The sequence below is a fragment of the Rhipicephalus sanguineus genome, chromosome 5 (assembly GCF_013339695.2).
Source record: "Rhipicephalus sanguineus isolate Rsan-2018 chromosome 5, BIME_Rsan_1.4, whole genome shotgun sequence".
Lineage (NCBI taxonomy): Eukaryota > Metazoa > Arthropoda > Arachnida > Ixodida > Ixodidae > Rhipicephalus > Rhipicephalus sanguineus.
In genome coordinates, this window is record NC_051180.1 from 75,992,307 (window position 1) to 76,006,292 (window position 13,986).

Consider the following 13,986-nt stretch of genomic DNA (forward strand, 5'->3'; position numbering starts at 1 on the left):
ATATGGCGACAAATCATAATGCCAATGTACCTGGAAAATTATTGAAGGACCCAGTGAACCGGTTCTGACATCATCTGGGTGCTGACTAGACAAATAAGGCTGTGTGAATCTATTAGTTCCTTGAATTTACGATCTATTATGTAGATCCTAAATTGCAGATCTACAATTGTAGCATCTACAATGAAGAGGATGGCAAATTAATCCGGAATTATGTTCTTTTTTTTTCCATGATAGTGTGGGACTATGGTATACTGTTAATAAATAGGGGAGGAAAAGTAACGTACTAGTAATTAAATTATACAATTACTTTCTTGCGGCAGCATTTAGTAACTGAAGTGGCCTCATTTGCTGTTGGATGCAAGTTATGCTAATGTTGGAACTACTGAATGATCATGTCTTACTAGAGAGGAATGTTAAAATGTGTTCACATATCACCTAATTATTAAAGTGTGCGCAATACAGTTCACTGTAAAAACTTCAAAAGTAAAGAACATATAGTACAAAAATTACTTTTGACGTAACTTATGTGAAATTAATGCTTTGTCAGTATTGGTTCTGCAGGCACACTGTTCTGGTAAGAACATCCCTCTAAAAATAGTGCTAGGCAAATGCAATAATTTGACATGGATACATGACACACTATATTAAGCACAGTTTTTTCTTCTTTTTTAATTTCCCTACATACTAAAGTTTTAACTCAACCGCCCTGCTCCTTTTCCTTTTTTTGTACACATTTGTAGTATTATAGTAGCAACTTCAAAGAAGCCATCTGACCTTATTTATCGGTTCATTATAGCCTTCCGCAAGGTTGGCTTGACAGATTGTCTTGCATATTTGTTTTCTTTGTTCTGTATCTGCACTGGCCACAGATCATAGAATCTTTGTCTGGCCTTTGCGTGTTACCAGCAAACATTGCGAAAGAGGCTGGAATGAGCTATATACTTGTTAGCATAACCATGCCCGAGCAGTGGGAGGCTATGCTACTCAGCACGTGCCTGGATGACCAACTGTGGACAGTCCGGCTGGCTGAAGACTGAGGAAGGGGGGCTCCGATAGCGCTAGTCTCCTAGTCCCCGCCTCACTTGACCCCAGGGCAGAAATAAAGTTTTGTCTGTCTCTCGATAATTATATGCTACACCATGTCTTGCTGCTGCTAATTTGTCAGAAGCCCCTTGGTAGTGCTGAGTCACAGTAGAAGAATACGAGTAGTCGAAGTGTTAATTCTATATTACAGGATTATAGAAGCACGACCGAGAGGTAGTGGGCAACCGATTCTCACTATTCCATGGTGCCTGGCTAATGAGTGGTATTAATTGTGCAATGCCGGTCGAGTTTTCACAATCTGCACTACCATATGCGGCCCTTCTGAGCAACACTGACCCCAAAATTACATGGCCGACAATTAACTGACCAAAATTAACCAAAACGTAACCGACATCTGAAGTACTGCATGCACAGAACCTTGTCCTTGTAGAACTGGTCTCGTGAACACCTAAAGCGTAAAAGATGGAAGAGAGGAAGAGAAACGAAGAATCAAAAATACAGTTTTCTTGTCCAGGCTAAACCATACAGGGCAAAAATGCGGTAGATGTGCTGCATGATTGTGCACAACTACGATTTACCACATACCGTACACACTACCTCAGCAGCATTAGAAAATGCTGCTCACACCACTGAACACGCAGCGCAAATATTGTTCGAAATGACAACTTGAAAGCCTCTTGGAAAAGCATCTTGGAAATCAGATGTGTATGTCGGAATTTGAATGTCGCGGTTTAAGTTCGAAAAGATTGAAACCGTACGCAATAGCCAGGAGCGCTTACACTTCTTGGTTTCCGAGAATTACAAGCCAGCGAACATGTCAAACTGTATAAATATACTTGTTCCTTTCTGTACTGCCAGTCCTCGCGATAGAAGAGAGTAAACTAACGAAAACCAGTTTCGGTTTCCATATAAAATATATCTATTTTGGGTGGTCAACCTCTGAGTACTCTCACCAGGTGCCGCCACCATCTCCGTCACAACCATTAATTGAGAAGTGTTTTGACAGGACATCGGGCACTTTGTGTATTATGTGCCCGGTGCCCGACGATTTTCCAGTGTAATCAAATGAACGGCCGTTGATCTTTCTACAAAGGCTGTCGGGATTACTAAAAGGCACAAGAGGTGAGAGCCAGGACGCTTCGTAGAGACCATCCTCGCGGGCATCATGTCTACCCTAGCAGCAGCGCATCGACCTTTGCGCGTTGCATGTCCCGCACATAGGTTTGAGATATTTTAAGCGTGCACTAAATGCGTCCTTGTTCGGCAATAGCTTTACTGTTGCCAGGAGATCAGTGATCATTAAACGCTACTGCAACTGTTGGTCTGCTGCAAGAGCGAACTTCCTCTCATTGGCAGCGAGAACATGCCGCACGACTCGACCACCAAATCAAGCAAAACCAAGGGAATAAAGAACCTTGCTCGCGTTCTCAGTGACAAGGACTCCGACTTACCGTCTCCTTACGCCAAGAATGACGACGGCGAATCCGTGCTGCCATCGGCATTCAGGTATGTGACCTGTGCTAACCTTTCCTGCCGTGGCGACAGGAAATATAGAGCAGTTTGTAGTGTGCCCTTTTTACGTCCGCGACGGCGTTCGTACTGCTGAGTGTCTATTCTTCATCCCCGAGTTCTCTCTGGTTCCTGTACTTTAATGAGGTTTACATAACGGCTTAGATATTTTCGGATCACGCCCACTGTGACTCATGAGCCGGCATCATTTGTGTTCTCATTGGTTTGTGCCGATGTGCGCAGAGCGCAACGGTGACCTGTGCGGTACCGTCTTGGTGTTCAGATGACGCGCGATTTATACAAAACGTCGCGTTTGTTGTGTACTCTCAGCTGGCCTCTAATCTGGTCAGTGATGCTAAATGCGAACGCTGATTTATTTATACCAGGCTGGAGAACGCTTGTTTAGATTGTCACCAGAGCGCGCCCTGTGTAGTGTTGTTCGCGGAGGAGCTTGGAATCCATGCTTAGCGCCAAATTTAAAACATTATCCAGCGGGCGCTTGGAAAATATCGTTTCTTGGGCCTCGCGCAATCTGAAGATTAGTGTATAAAGCTGTTGCTATAAAGACTAGTGTGAAGAATGAATGGACGCAAGACAATCGTCATGGGCTTTCATGTTTGCTTAATGTTACCTGAAGAATGAAGTTATTGCTGGTCACTCAGTAATAACAATAAATGTGTGCATATGCTTTCGTTAAACATATCAATGACATCGATATATCACACTGTTTTGACGCGTTTTGTCTTTACATATGCTGATGCACCTTAGCTCACGTTGCAGGACATTAAGTGGTACAGATTACTTGGCTATGCACGCAGAGTTGTCTCTTTGAGGTCATCTTTGTGCACTCAGATTTCACGTCCGTGCTTCAGCCGGCATGTCATCAAGGCGCTGCTTGGCCTTTGTGCATCGCATGTACTTTCGAAGGACCAGAAGAAAAACAACGTGCACCGCCACAGAGCATGTGTGGATGATGTTCACTTGCAATATCTTCAGCACAATGTCCAAAACTCTTGGAGCAGGTGGTGCTGGTGCAACATATGTGTTGGAACTGTGAGCGTCCAAGATATCATGCTTCAGATGCACCATTGGTCCGTGAAGCTCTGAAAGTGAAGGGTAGAACAGTGGTCTTTAATGATTCCGATACGGGACGGTGGGAGTGAAAATATGCTCCACTAAGAAAATGCAGTATAAGCAGATGAAACATAATGTTCTGGTAGGCTATTCATATTGATGAAATGTTTGATGATACTGATGACATTAGCAAATAAAGCTATGATGACAATAGCCTGACATCACAAAATTTACGATAAATTAGGGCGTCAGGGCCCTTTGTTCGCAGCAAAAAAAAATCACGAGAATTCTACATTCAGCCTTCAATTTCCTTTAAGCGCAACTCAGTTGTTTCTTGATGAACAAATAACTAGAATCTGTTAAGCCCAACCAAAATTTGAGTGCAATTAAGTTTTCTTTTGTTCTTGATTAACAAGTAACTATCAACAGCTGGACCCTGCTTAAATCAATGTTGTCGTAGAAAACTAATGCAAATGTATCAGTGTGTTTTGTTCTTTTGTCTTTCTGCTGTCCTGTAAACATTGGTCAATTCATGACTTCTGATGCAAGCTTTACTTTGGTATCCCACTCATCTGAACACAGATCAGAAGCTAAACCAACTTTTTTTATATCTTAAACATCTTGTTATGTACTCTTCTATTCAACTGTTTTACGGGCTGTTATCTAATGAAGGGCAAGTGACACAAGTTCTATTATCTTTTTTAAAGGAGAGACATACTTTACAAAAGCTTTCTTATTTTTCTTTAGAGTTACTTCTGGTGATGGGAATTGCACTCCTCCAATAGCAATTCTAAATGCAAGCGTCGAGCGTTTATGCATGCTGTTACGTGTTTACTGCTCGAAGGCCAATTTGATTTTAGTGCATTTCCGGCGAATAAAACATATGTGGCTCAATCTTTCTCTGGATTTTTCTTTTACTTCTGATGATGAGATCCACACTTTTCTTTTAGCAAGGGGCCCAATTTCAATACGCAAAAGTGCCTATGCACTTACATATAGGCTCATGTTAGAGAAATCAAGGGGGTCAAAATTAATGCGGAGTATCCCACTACAACATGCCCTCATAATCTAACCATGGTTTGGCATGTAAAACACCAGAATTTATTAGAGTTTAAATGGAAACCTCAAGCACTAAATGATGCTTTGAAATGCTTACTGCACAAAGAACAATTAGAATCAGCTGGATTTGCTGTGAATAAACCATCTGTGGCCTAAATGTCCTTCTGTGCCCCTATAAAATGACATTAACATGAAAGTATTCGCATCAGTTCAAGGTCGAGAACCAGGTTGTGCTATGTTACAAGCTGCCAGGTCCCTAAAAAAATCACTAGGCCTGTGTGATAAAAGGAATAATTGTGCTTGTGGAGTAGGACAAATTACTCTTAAGATAGTTGGATCTGGTATTAGCATGGTGGCAGTGGAAGGTAATAAACTGGAATATTACAAAGTAGAAATAGAGTAGTTGTAGTACTACACTTTTTTGGGACATTCAGATATATAACCAGAGACTTGTCTAGAACAGGTGCAGTAAGGTAAAAACCACAGCAGGTGTCTAATTCTAAAAGTGCTAAGTATGCTGTTTTGGGATGTGTGTAGATCCCAAAGTCATTCTCTTGGCGCACTTCAAAGGATTCTTTACATACTTCAGTGGGGTAACGTGATGGGCTGAAATATGAATAAGGCATGAATGTTTTTGTCAAACTAGTTTTTGATGTCCTACATTGAACCTATGGGGTACTACTGTGCTGACTTCATTCAGCCCTTGGACCTTGCGCCTCTTTGGGCAGCATCTGTTTCCCAACATGTTGAACGAAGTTATTTAGACATTTAGGTTTCACCAATGCTGTTAGAAGGACAGAATGGGTGGGTTAGAAAGGCTTCCTGGAATTATAGAGGATGTCACTTGTCTGATGTTGCAGTATCCAATAGGAATAAATGTAAAGAAAATAACACCCCAGACTGGGCAAAAAAAGAGCAGGCAGTCACCCTCATTCTCCAGCTCGTTTTTTTCGAGTGGCCTTCTCCCTTCCAGTGCCCGAATGTTTACACGAATGGTATCTAATAAGACAGAGCAAGAAGTCAAACTTGGAAGCATATAAAGATAGCTTGCACGTGACGTCATGGACACAGATTCTCATCGTACTGGTAGTCCAAGATGGCGGCTTTGATGGCGTCAAGGCAACATAAACAAGTTGCGGTTAACCTACTTCAATGTGATAGCGATGTGGAATGAACGTTATTGCCCTCCGTGCATGAATAACGAAAGAACCTACATCTTATGCTCTGATTACATCAATGGGACATCACAAGCTTCGTGTACACCCATGCTGGTGCTCCAACACTGCTGTTTCAGTGACGTCAATGCAAGCCATCAACACGGCGTTTTTTTTTTTAGAGAACACAGATTTTTCATAAAAATGCTATGCCAGTTAGGCCCCTGTCATCTTCGCAAGCGAACTTTACTCCGAGACAGAAAAAATTTGCTGCACCTGATGTTTAATAGAACAGGGTAACAAGAACTTGTTAATTAACTTTCTAATTATTAATTTAAGGGCAGGTGTTTATGTGGAACAGTTGTAGCATGGGACAATTTACAGCATACTCATCTTCTAAAAATCTCAAAGACACTTAGTTTGAGATGTTAATTGCCAAAATTCAAGGCCCCGAATCCGGCGATATCAAAACTGAGCGCACCGGGCGGGCAGAAAGTGCTACAGCTGTGTTACGTGACACCGGAAGTTAATGTGACAAACTTTGGAAGAAGGCACATCGCAGCATAATCGGGTCAGGAAAAACGGCGGGTCATCCCAAATACCTAATTGGACCACTAATTTGCGTTGTGTAGTGCTTATCTATTTCTTTCGCACTGTACCCCAAAAGATGCCAATTTCCACTTTTTTCTTTCACTGTACAGCGTAAAACTAGGTGGCAGCCACTGTGGCACTACTTCTCGCAGACAAGCGAAGGAGTTCGCGCTTATTTAGAGTTTAACCCATATATGCCCAGTGTCCTACATATAGGATGCTTCTTTGATGCACTCTAACATCGCTATTTCTTTAGCTGGTGACTAGCAACACCTACAGCCCATCAAGCAGGCCTCATTCTCAACGTGTGCAAGCCTAGACATTGCTCGCTTTTCATGTTGCCACGTGCTGACCGCTTTCTCCGGGCAAACACGTGCTTTGTGCGAAAGACGTCATGTAGAGGAAGAAGTGCACATGAAATGTCGGCCGGTTTCTCCAGGCAAACACGTGCTTTGTATGAAATACATCATGGAGAGGAAGTAGTGCAATGTCAGTGTGCACGTCAAATGTTTCAAGGCCTACCACGCCCACACAAAGTACCCCTAATGCCCAGTATCCTATATGTATAGGACCGCTTGAAAAACAGTGTTGCGTTTACCTGGCAGTAAATACAGACCTTTTGCTTCCTTTTGAGTGTAGAAGTACACTTTTCGTGAAAAAAAAAAATATTTGTTTTGTCATTTTTCCTGAGTTTGGGCATATATTGGTTAAGGAAAAACAGACAAACACTACACACCAAATGCAAAGAATAAGTGGTTCAGTTCGGTATTCGGGACGACTTGCCGTTTTTCTTGATCAGATTCTGCTGCGACGCGCCTTTTTTGGAAAGTTTGTCGCGTTAGCTTCCAGTCTGACGTAACGCAGTTGTCGCGTTTCCTGCGCGCCCGGCGCGCACAGTTTCGATATCGCCGGGATCGGGGCCTTGGAATTTCGACGATTAATATCTCAAATTACGTGAGTTTCTTGGGATTTTTAAAAAAATAGGTATGCCATAAATTGTCGCGTCCTACAGCTTTCGCTATATAAGCAACTGCCCTCAAGGTAATAATAAAAAAGTTCAATAACGAGTTTTTGTTAATTGCCAACTTCAGTGAAACTTCAGGTGCGGCAACGTTTTTCCGCCTCAGCGTAGAGTTAGCTTGCGAAGAGGGGAGGGGCCTGACTGGCATAGCATTTTTATTTAAAAACCTGTATTGTCTAAAAAGAACACCCTGTATAGTTTCCATCTTCGTTCTCTCGCCTTGCACTCACGTACCTAACTTGGTGAGCACATGGAGGTGCGCCGCATCTTGCTCTGAACTCGAGTTGGCGGTGTACGCATGCGTCGTGCTCTCCTGGAGCACCACGACGGCGCCCTCGATCATGAATAGGAAGCGCATCGCGATGGCGACCGCGAACACCGCCGCGGCGACCATCATGGGACGGCGGGCCTCGCGGGACGCGGCCCAGAAGACGAGCCCGTACGCGGCCAGGCTGGCGACTGTGACGGCCAGCTTGGCGGACAGCGACCACACGGCGATGGAGGCGAGGAAGACGAAGCCCCGGTTAGGCTGCCGGTGCACCGTGGTCACGGTGGCCAGCGCCAGCTTGCACGTGTCCACCGCCACGCTGGTGATCGCGAGCGCCCGCAGGTTGACCACCACGTTGCGGGTGTCGAGCACGCTTCGCCTGGCCCGCTCCCCGCCGCCCTCCGCCCCGTCGACGTCGTCGTCGCCCCCGCCGGCGCGGCTGGACGACATCTCATGCGCGTAGCTGTACTCGCCGCGCGGTGTTGTCCATTGCTGTCGCGGAGCTGCGTGCACAGTAGTCGGGGAACCGTATACGCTATAGCATATTTTAAACCCCGAAGGGGTGCTAAAATATTTTTATCCCTTTACACCATTTAAAGTATACGCCATCTTAAATGGGTTTTACGCCATTTGAGTTCTCTGTCGGCAGAATACTTTACTCCGGACATCGCGCCGGATTGCTGCATATTAAGACAATCAGAGCTGTCAAGACGGCGCAATCGACAACATAGGGAATACTTCACGGTCCTACGGGCACGTCATTACTGAGAATGATAGGTCGGCAAACTCACTCATGAGTCGACTCACTCAGACTCAGATCGAGCCGTGAGTCGGAGTGAGTCCGGGTGAGTAATATTTTGGTGGGCTTGAGTCCGAGTGAGTCTGGTTGAGAAAAATCTTAGTGAATCTGAGTCCACGTGAGTCCGGTTAAGGAAAATAAGTTTTGATGAGTCTGAGTCCGAGTGAGCCCTATGCGCAATATACATATGTTCCTTGAGTGAGTGAGTGGGCTCCACACTTTTTTTGCCGACCTGTGGTTCTATCTACACAACTTCAGCATTACTATCAGCCTTATGTCGGCTCATGTTTATATTCCCGTCGACTCGCAGACACTTCAGAGCACTAGCTTTCATACGCCAGCTATTATAATAAGGGCGTGAGTTAAGGAGGAGGGGGGCAGATTGACTCCCCCTCCCCGCAAACTCTTTCAGAGGAAGTTCTTGATAAAAATATCTCGTGTGAGACACCTCTTTCAATGAAGATGTCCTTACTGTATTGCAACCGCTGATAACTCACATTCGAAGGTACGAGATCAAAAGGCGCCAAGTGCAAGATATTGGTGTTAAAGAGCATTACATCACGATCGAAAAAAGTCAATTATACGCTAACGGGCTCATGAGTCGACTCACTCAGACCCAGGTCTATATTATACCTATATTATACTGCCTTGTCTGTGTACGCGTAGGGCCATAACGAGTGGGAAAGACTTGTTCACCAGTCTATGGTGCTCACGTTGGGATCAAACTGCTCAGGTCTTTTCGTATTCAAGAATGGGGAGCAATACAGCGGTGCGCTCTGTGGACCAGCGTTTGGCTATGCGCTAACTCAAGAAAAAATGACGTCACACTAGCGAATCTATTGGCTACCGCGCACCACACCATAGTCTGCAGCTGGTGCTATCGATACGCCATTGTTCTGACTTCATCCGAGTGTTCCATGTAATGCCGAAAAACATATCGCGCTTACCGAAGGGGCACGCAGTCGACTTCGCGGTGTGTTTGGCTCTCTTTGTTTCGGGCGGGTCGGCTGCGGACCTGGCGATACGGCCAGCTGCGTCTTCTTCCTCTTCATCTTCGTATTCACGCCATCAAAGCTTACTCACTGAAATGGCCGGGGATAAAACAACGTGATTTGGGATTCAGAAATGTTTTCTTCTTTCTTTTTTTTTTTTCCTGATTCACCACAAGCAAGATCGGTTTAGGTGTTTCCATTAGAAAGAAAGAGCGCCTCTTTTCGGGGCCATTGTACGAAAGCGCAAAGGCTATAAATAAAAGTTAGCGTCCAAAACACGATACATTCTAGAGAAACTAGGCATCACTTATCACACACAATATGGCACCAAATGCGATATTCCTCGAAACATACGGGCAAAGCTCACAGTCCCACCGTTACCCAGAAACATGCACCCCGTACACCACGCAGGCAGAAGGCAAAGCAGAGCGAGAACCATGATAAAGAGCTTCGGAAACAACAAAGAAGCGGTCTTCGTAGATGCCGCTCGTTACAAACAAAAACGCTGTTTTGTCGCAGCAGTGGTTAATCACAATAAACAATGCAGCACAAGTCTGACAATAAACGCTACACTCATTGAAACGGCGGAAGAGACAGCTATACTGAGCTATGGCCATAGCCCAAACTGACGCCCATTATATAATTAGCGATTCACAAACGGCAGTTCGCAACTTTGCAAATGGCAGAATCTCCCCTGAGGCACTGCGTATTCTTAGAACAGGCAAAACAACCCAAGACGACAGATGTGTCTACATTCTATGGTTCCCAGCCCACACAACCGACCCCACGGGAGAGGTCAACCTTAACGAGGCTGCACACAACGTAGCTCGATGACTCACTTTCCGGGCTATGACAGACGTTGGTCCCTCGTCAGAGTCTTCTGATGTGTGGGAGGACCGAATGACTACATTCAATGACATTACTAAACATTATAAACTGCAGAGGCGCGTTTACCCACCACCTCACCTTAAACCCAATAGTTCGCAGTCTGTCCAATGGCGACAGTTACAAACCAGGTCATATAAGAATCCGCGCTACATGTAATATATCCAGATATATACACGACCGATCAGTGCAAAGATTGCGAAGCACGAGCTACTTTAGAACATATTCTGTGGGAATGCCAGGGATTAATACAAAGTGATGAGAACGCGGCCTCCACCGACAGCCTCCGCGCGCGTTGGCGGGCCTCGCTGCTCAGCTCAGCTCTGGACGATCAGCTCTGGGCAATCCAGCGGGCCGAGGAAGCCGCTAGGAGGCAAGACCTTCAAGCCAACACCTAGGGGGGAGCCCAGCCCACAAACACGTCGGATACGAAATAAAGTTTTTTCTATTCCATTCCATTCCAAAACACGTGTGTGTGTGTGTGTAATCTTGCCGTCGTATAGGATGTACCGGTGTAATTGGGAAAAAAGAAGCCATTTATAGAACGCTCGTAAAAAAGCTTGCCCCATGTACATTCATATATTTTTCGCTCTTTGTCTCTTTTTGTTGGTCCACATTCACAGCATGCGCCGCATCTTTCTTTTTTTTTTCTCTTTTTTTTCTTGTCGAAAAGCTGTTGCGACAGCTGGAGAAGCCCTAGCCCCATTTCAACATCGTCACCGTACCTGTGTTCGCTTCGATGTGGGCTAGCCGTGTATTGGTTGTGGTCCTTGAGCTGGATAGCTCCAAGCGGCTGCAATGCTTGCGCAAGGTGTATCCTAGTGCATAATCGACTAATTAACTAATATATGCTAGTTAACATTTCATTTAACTGCTTGACGGCACGTATTGCGATTGACGAATTCGTTTTGCAGTCGTGAGGTTTTCAATGTGTATCCACTCGGAACGATAGCTGAGGGCAGCGCGGATTTCCAAATATGGGCCATAAAGCATGCGGCAAAACTTCACCTTGTTCCAGTTGTATTTTGCTAGAAAACTCCATTTTATGCGCTGAATCACAAAAGTAACTGGAGCGCCCCTGTGCTTCGTCGCGCACTTTGGGAATGAATATCTCGAAAAATATCTCCAAAAGTGTCAGTTCGAAGATTCGTTTGAAGTGGATGTGGCTTGCGGAGTCACCGCGGCTACAATTCGGTATTGCAATATGTAACATATTAAGTAATTAATTAGAACGATAATTAGTAAAATTTTGCTGACTCGCCGATTGGGTATTTGGATCTCTCGCGCAAGTATTATATGACTTGTATTGACGTCACGGAAACCACCATGTTGGAGCACCAGCATGTGGAGACGCGGCGTTTGCGATTGCGACATTAATGCTTTCAAAACATCATATGCAGGTTCTTTCGTTTTTCATGCACAGAGGCGCTCCTGCCACGTCGTTTTTCACATTGACGCAATTTGTTTGTCATCGAAACCACCATCGTGGAGCAGTGGCGTAGGCAGAAATTTTGTTCGGGGTGGGGGCGGGGGGGCATAATAAAATAATATTTATTATTTCCATTCGTCGGGTCAACGCTGCCGATGTGCGTTTCTCTTAACGCTCTCGCATTTAAATTACCAATGTCTGTTCTCGCCGTTCCTGCAGGAACCGAAATTGGCATGGGAAGGTAAAAGGATTTGACGAATATGACTGTCGGGTCGCGACATGAATAAAGGGAAAAACCTGTCGCGTACGTCGTCAAACCCTTTCCTCGAGACACGTGTGGCACATATCCGTGGTAAACGGGTATGTGCCATAGGTGTCTCGTGTGGCAAAGAGTTGTCAACGCGGTGCTCACGTGCACGCGGTTTTGTGTGCTCCCGTAGCCAGCCATGTTTACACGAAAACCACTCTGGGTCCCGCCTTTCTCGGCGCTCTCTGAAACCGAAACTGTGACTAAGCGCTGTAAAAATCGTCTCCAAATAATTAACCGTCACGCGCTCGAGCAAGCGAGCTTTCCAGCCGTCGTAAGTGGGCTGTTAGCTACCTACTGGAAATTGAAAAAAAAAAAAAAAAAAAAAAAAACAGGATGCGAAACTTTTGTGTCAGTGCTCCTTTGAGCGGCGAGAGCACAGCACTTACAAGGGTATACGAGCCGTCTGCTGTCTTCTCTGTCGAGATAGCGCGCGCACGAGCGCCCTTTCGGTACTTTAGCCGCTGTACTTTTAGTCTGAGTTCGCGGTTGCTGATGCTGATATGTGTGGCCCATTACTCTTTGTACCGGCTGCCCGATCGACGCAGCGGCCCCACCGGCACCTCTTCATGCTCCTTCGCCTGACGGAGCCGGCCGGCGTGTTTTTTCATCTCTGCTTGTACCGCGTCCATCTGCAACCTTCGCAAGCTCTCGCTCGCACATAAACCGTGCACTCTTAGAAAAAAAAAAAGAGCAAACTTTAGTACGTGCATACATTTACCAGTTCCAAGCGTATTTTACCACCTTCGCGGCATCCCTTTACTAGCCAGCAGCTAGTAAAGCTGTTTAAATTTTGCTGTTTCTAACCAGAGAGCTTTTCTTGGTGTCTAACTATGGTAACTACTAATACATATGTTGCCAGATGCTTCCTAGGTGCCATATAGTATATTATGCCGTAATTGTGACAGTGTTATGCAAGTTAGACAAAACTTTAATTTTCTATATCATGTTAGAATAACAGTTTCGTGCTATACGTGATGGCATACATCAGGGGCGTAGCCGGGGGGGGGGGGGGGTTCAAACACCCCCCCGAAATTTTTCAGTTTTGCTTGCGTATATATACACGCACACATACAAACACACGCACGATCATACATAAAGTATGGTTGAACCCCCCCCCCTCCCCCCCCCGAAAAAAAATTTCTGGCTACGCCCCTGGCATACATATATGCAAACAGGGGGATACAAGACACTGGCTAAAAAATAGTCGATTATTTCTCTGAATTCTATGGCTGCTAACCGGTACAGTGTGTGCCACTCGCACGAAATAGCCATCAAGCTGCTTTTAGAGTAGATGGCGCGTGCGTAGAAGCCTCGATACTCTGTGTGTGCTTGTGTGTGTTCTCGCTTACGTTCCGTTCACGCCTCAGTGTGCGTTACTGTGAGGCTCACTTACCGCGGTAATTAATTCAAGAAATTAAGTTATTAACTGATGTAACAAGCCATGCCACTTCGGTTTTGTTTGTTTTTGTTTTTCAACTTACTTTATATAGGCTTTTGCAGCAGAATCAACTTTATATGGCAATGCATACGCACATATAAACAAAACAGGCGTAATCCTCTAGCTGACTAATTATAGTCCACTAAAGTTTGTACGGGTACTGAATTGGTAGTATGGTTACTAACAATGTATAGTAACGGACTAGCCATTGGAGTTAGCACTATCCACTTACTCACCAGAAGGCGAAAATGTTTGAGCCCCGTGTACTTAGATTTAGGTGCACGTTAAAGAACCCCAGGTGGTCGAAGTTTCCATAGCCCTCCACTACGGCACTATGGCGTCCTTTTTTTTTTTTTTTCTAAGAGTGTACGACGCGCGGACCGATGTTATCGATTTGGACATTGCAGTGAACA

At 45.0% G+C, this 13,986-nt stretch overlaps 2 protein-coding genes across 5 annotated transcripts in view; one reads left to right on the top strand and one right to left on the bottom strand.

The window, feature by feature from the left end:
- The first annotated feature begins 1,999 nt into the window (after positions 1 to 1,999).
- The window catches only part of LOC119393793 (WD repeat-containing protein 37), a 160,372-nt gene continuing 148,385 nt past the window's right edge, over positions 2,000 to 13,986 (top strand). For 2 of the 4 annotated variants that reach the window (XM_037660954.2, XM_049416367.1), the window contains exons 1-2: positions 2,000 to 2,166; positions 2,401 to 2,550. In XM_037660954.2, the coding sequence (XP_037516882.1) occupies positions 2,408 to 2,550 (143 nt within the window). In that variant the 5' untranslated portion in view covers positions 2,000 to 2,166; positions 2,401 to 2,407. Of the gene's footprint in view, positions 2,551 to 13,986 lie in introns of all 4 variants that reach the window. The other 2 variants (XM_037660953.2, XM_049416366.1) reach the window with 1 other exon arrangement.
- LOC125758744 (uncharacterized) lies at positions 3,366 to 8,218 on the bottom strand. The gene is made up of 2 exons (XM_049416368.1): positions 7,687 to 8,218; positions 3,366 to 3,656 (listed from the first exon to the last, which is right to left on the bottom strand). The coding sequence occupies exons 1-2, from the start codon at positions 8,168 to 8,170 to the stop codon at positions 3,409 to 3,411; spliced, it is 732 nt and encodes a 243-aa protein (XP_049272325.1). The 5' UTR covers positions 8,171 to 8,218; the 3' UTR covers positions 3,366 to 3,408.

Bases quoted from the DNA above. Each gene is read 5' to 3' on its own strand.
- LOC125758744 (XM_049416368.1), bottom strand. From the start codon at position 8,170: ATGTCGTCCAGCCGCGCCGGCGGGGGCGACGACGACGTCGACGGGGCG. The intron at 3,657-7,686 runs GTACGTGAGTGC...CTTCACTTTCAG, and splicing joins CCATGTGCTCACCAAGTTAG to AGCTTCACGGACCAATGGTG.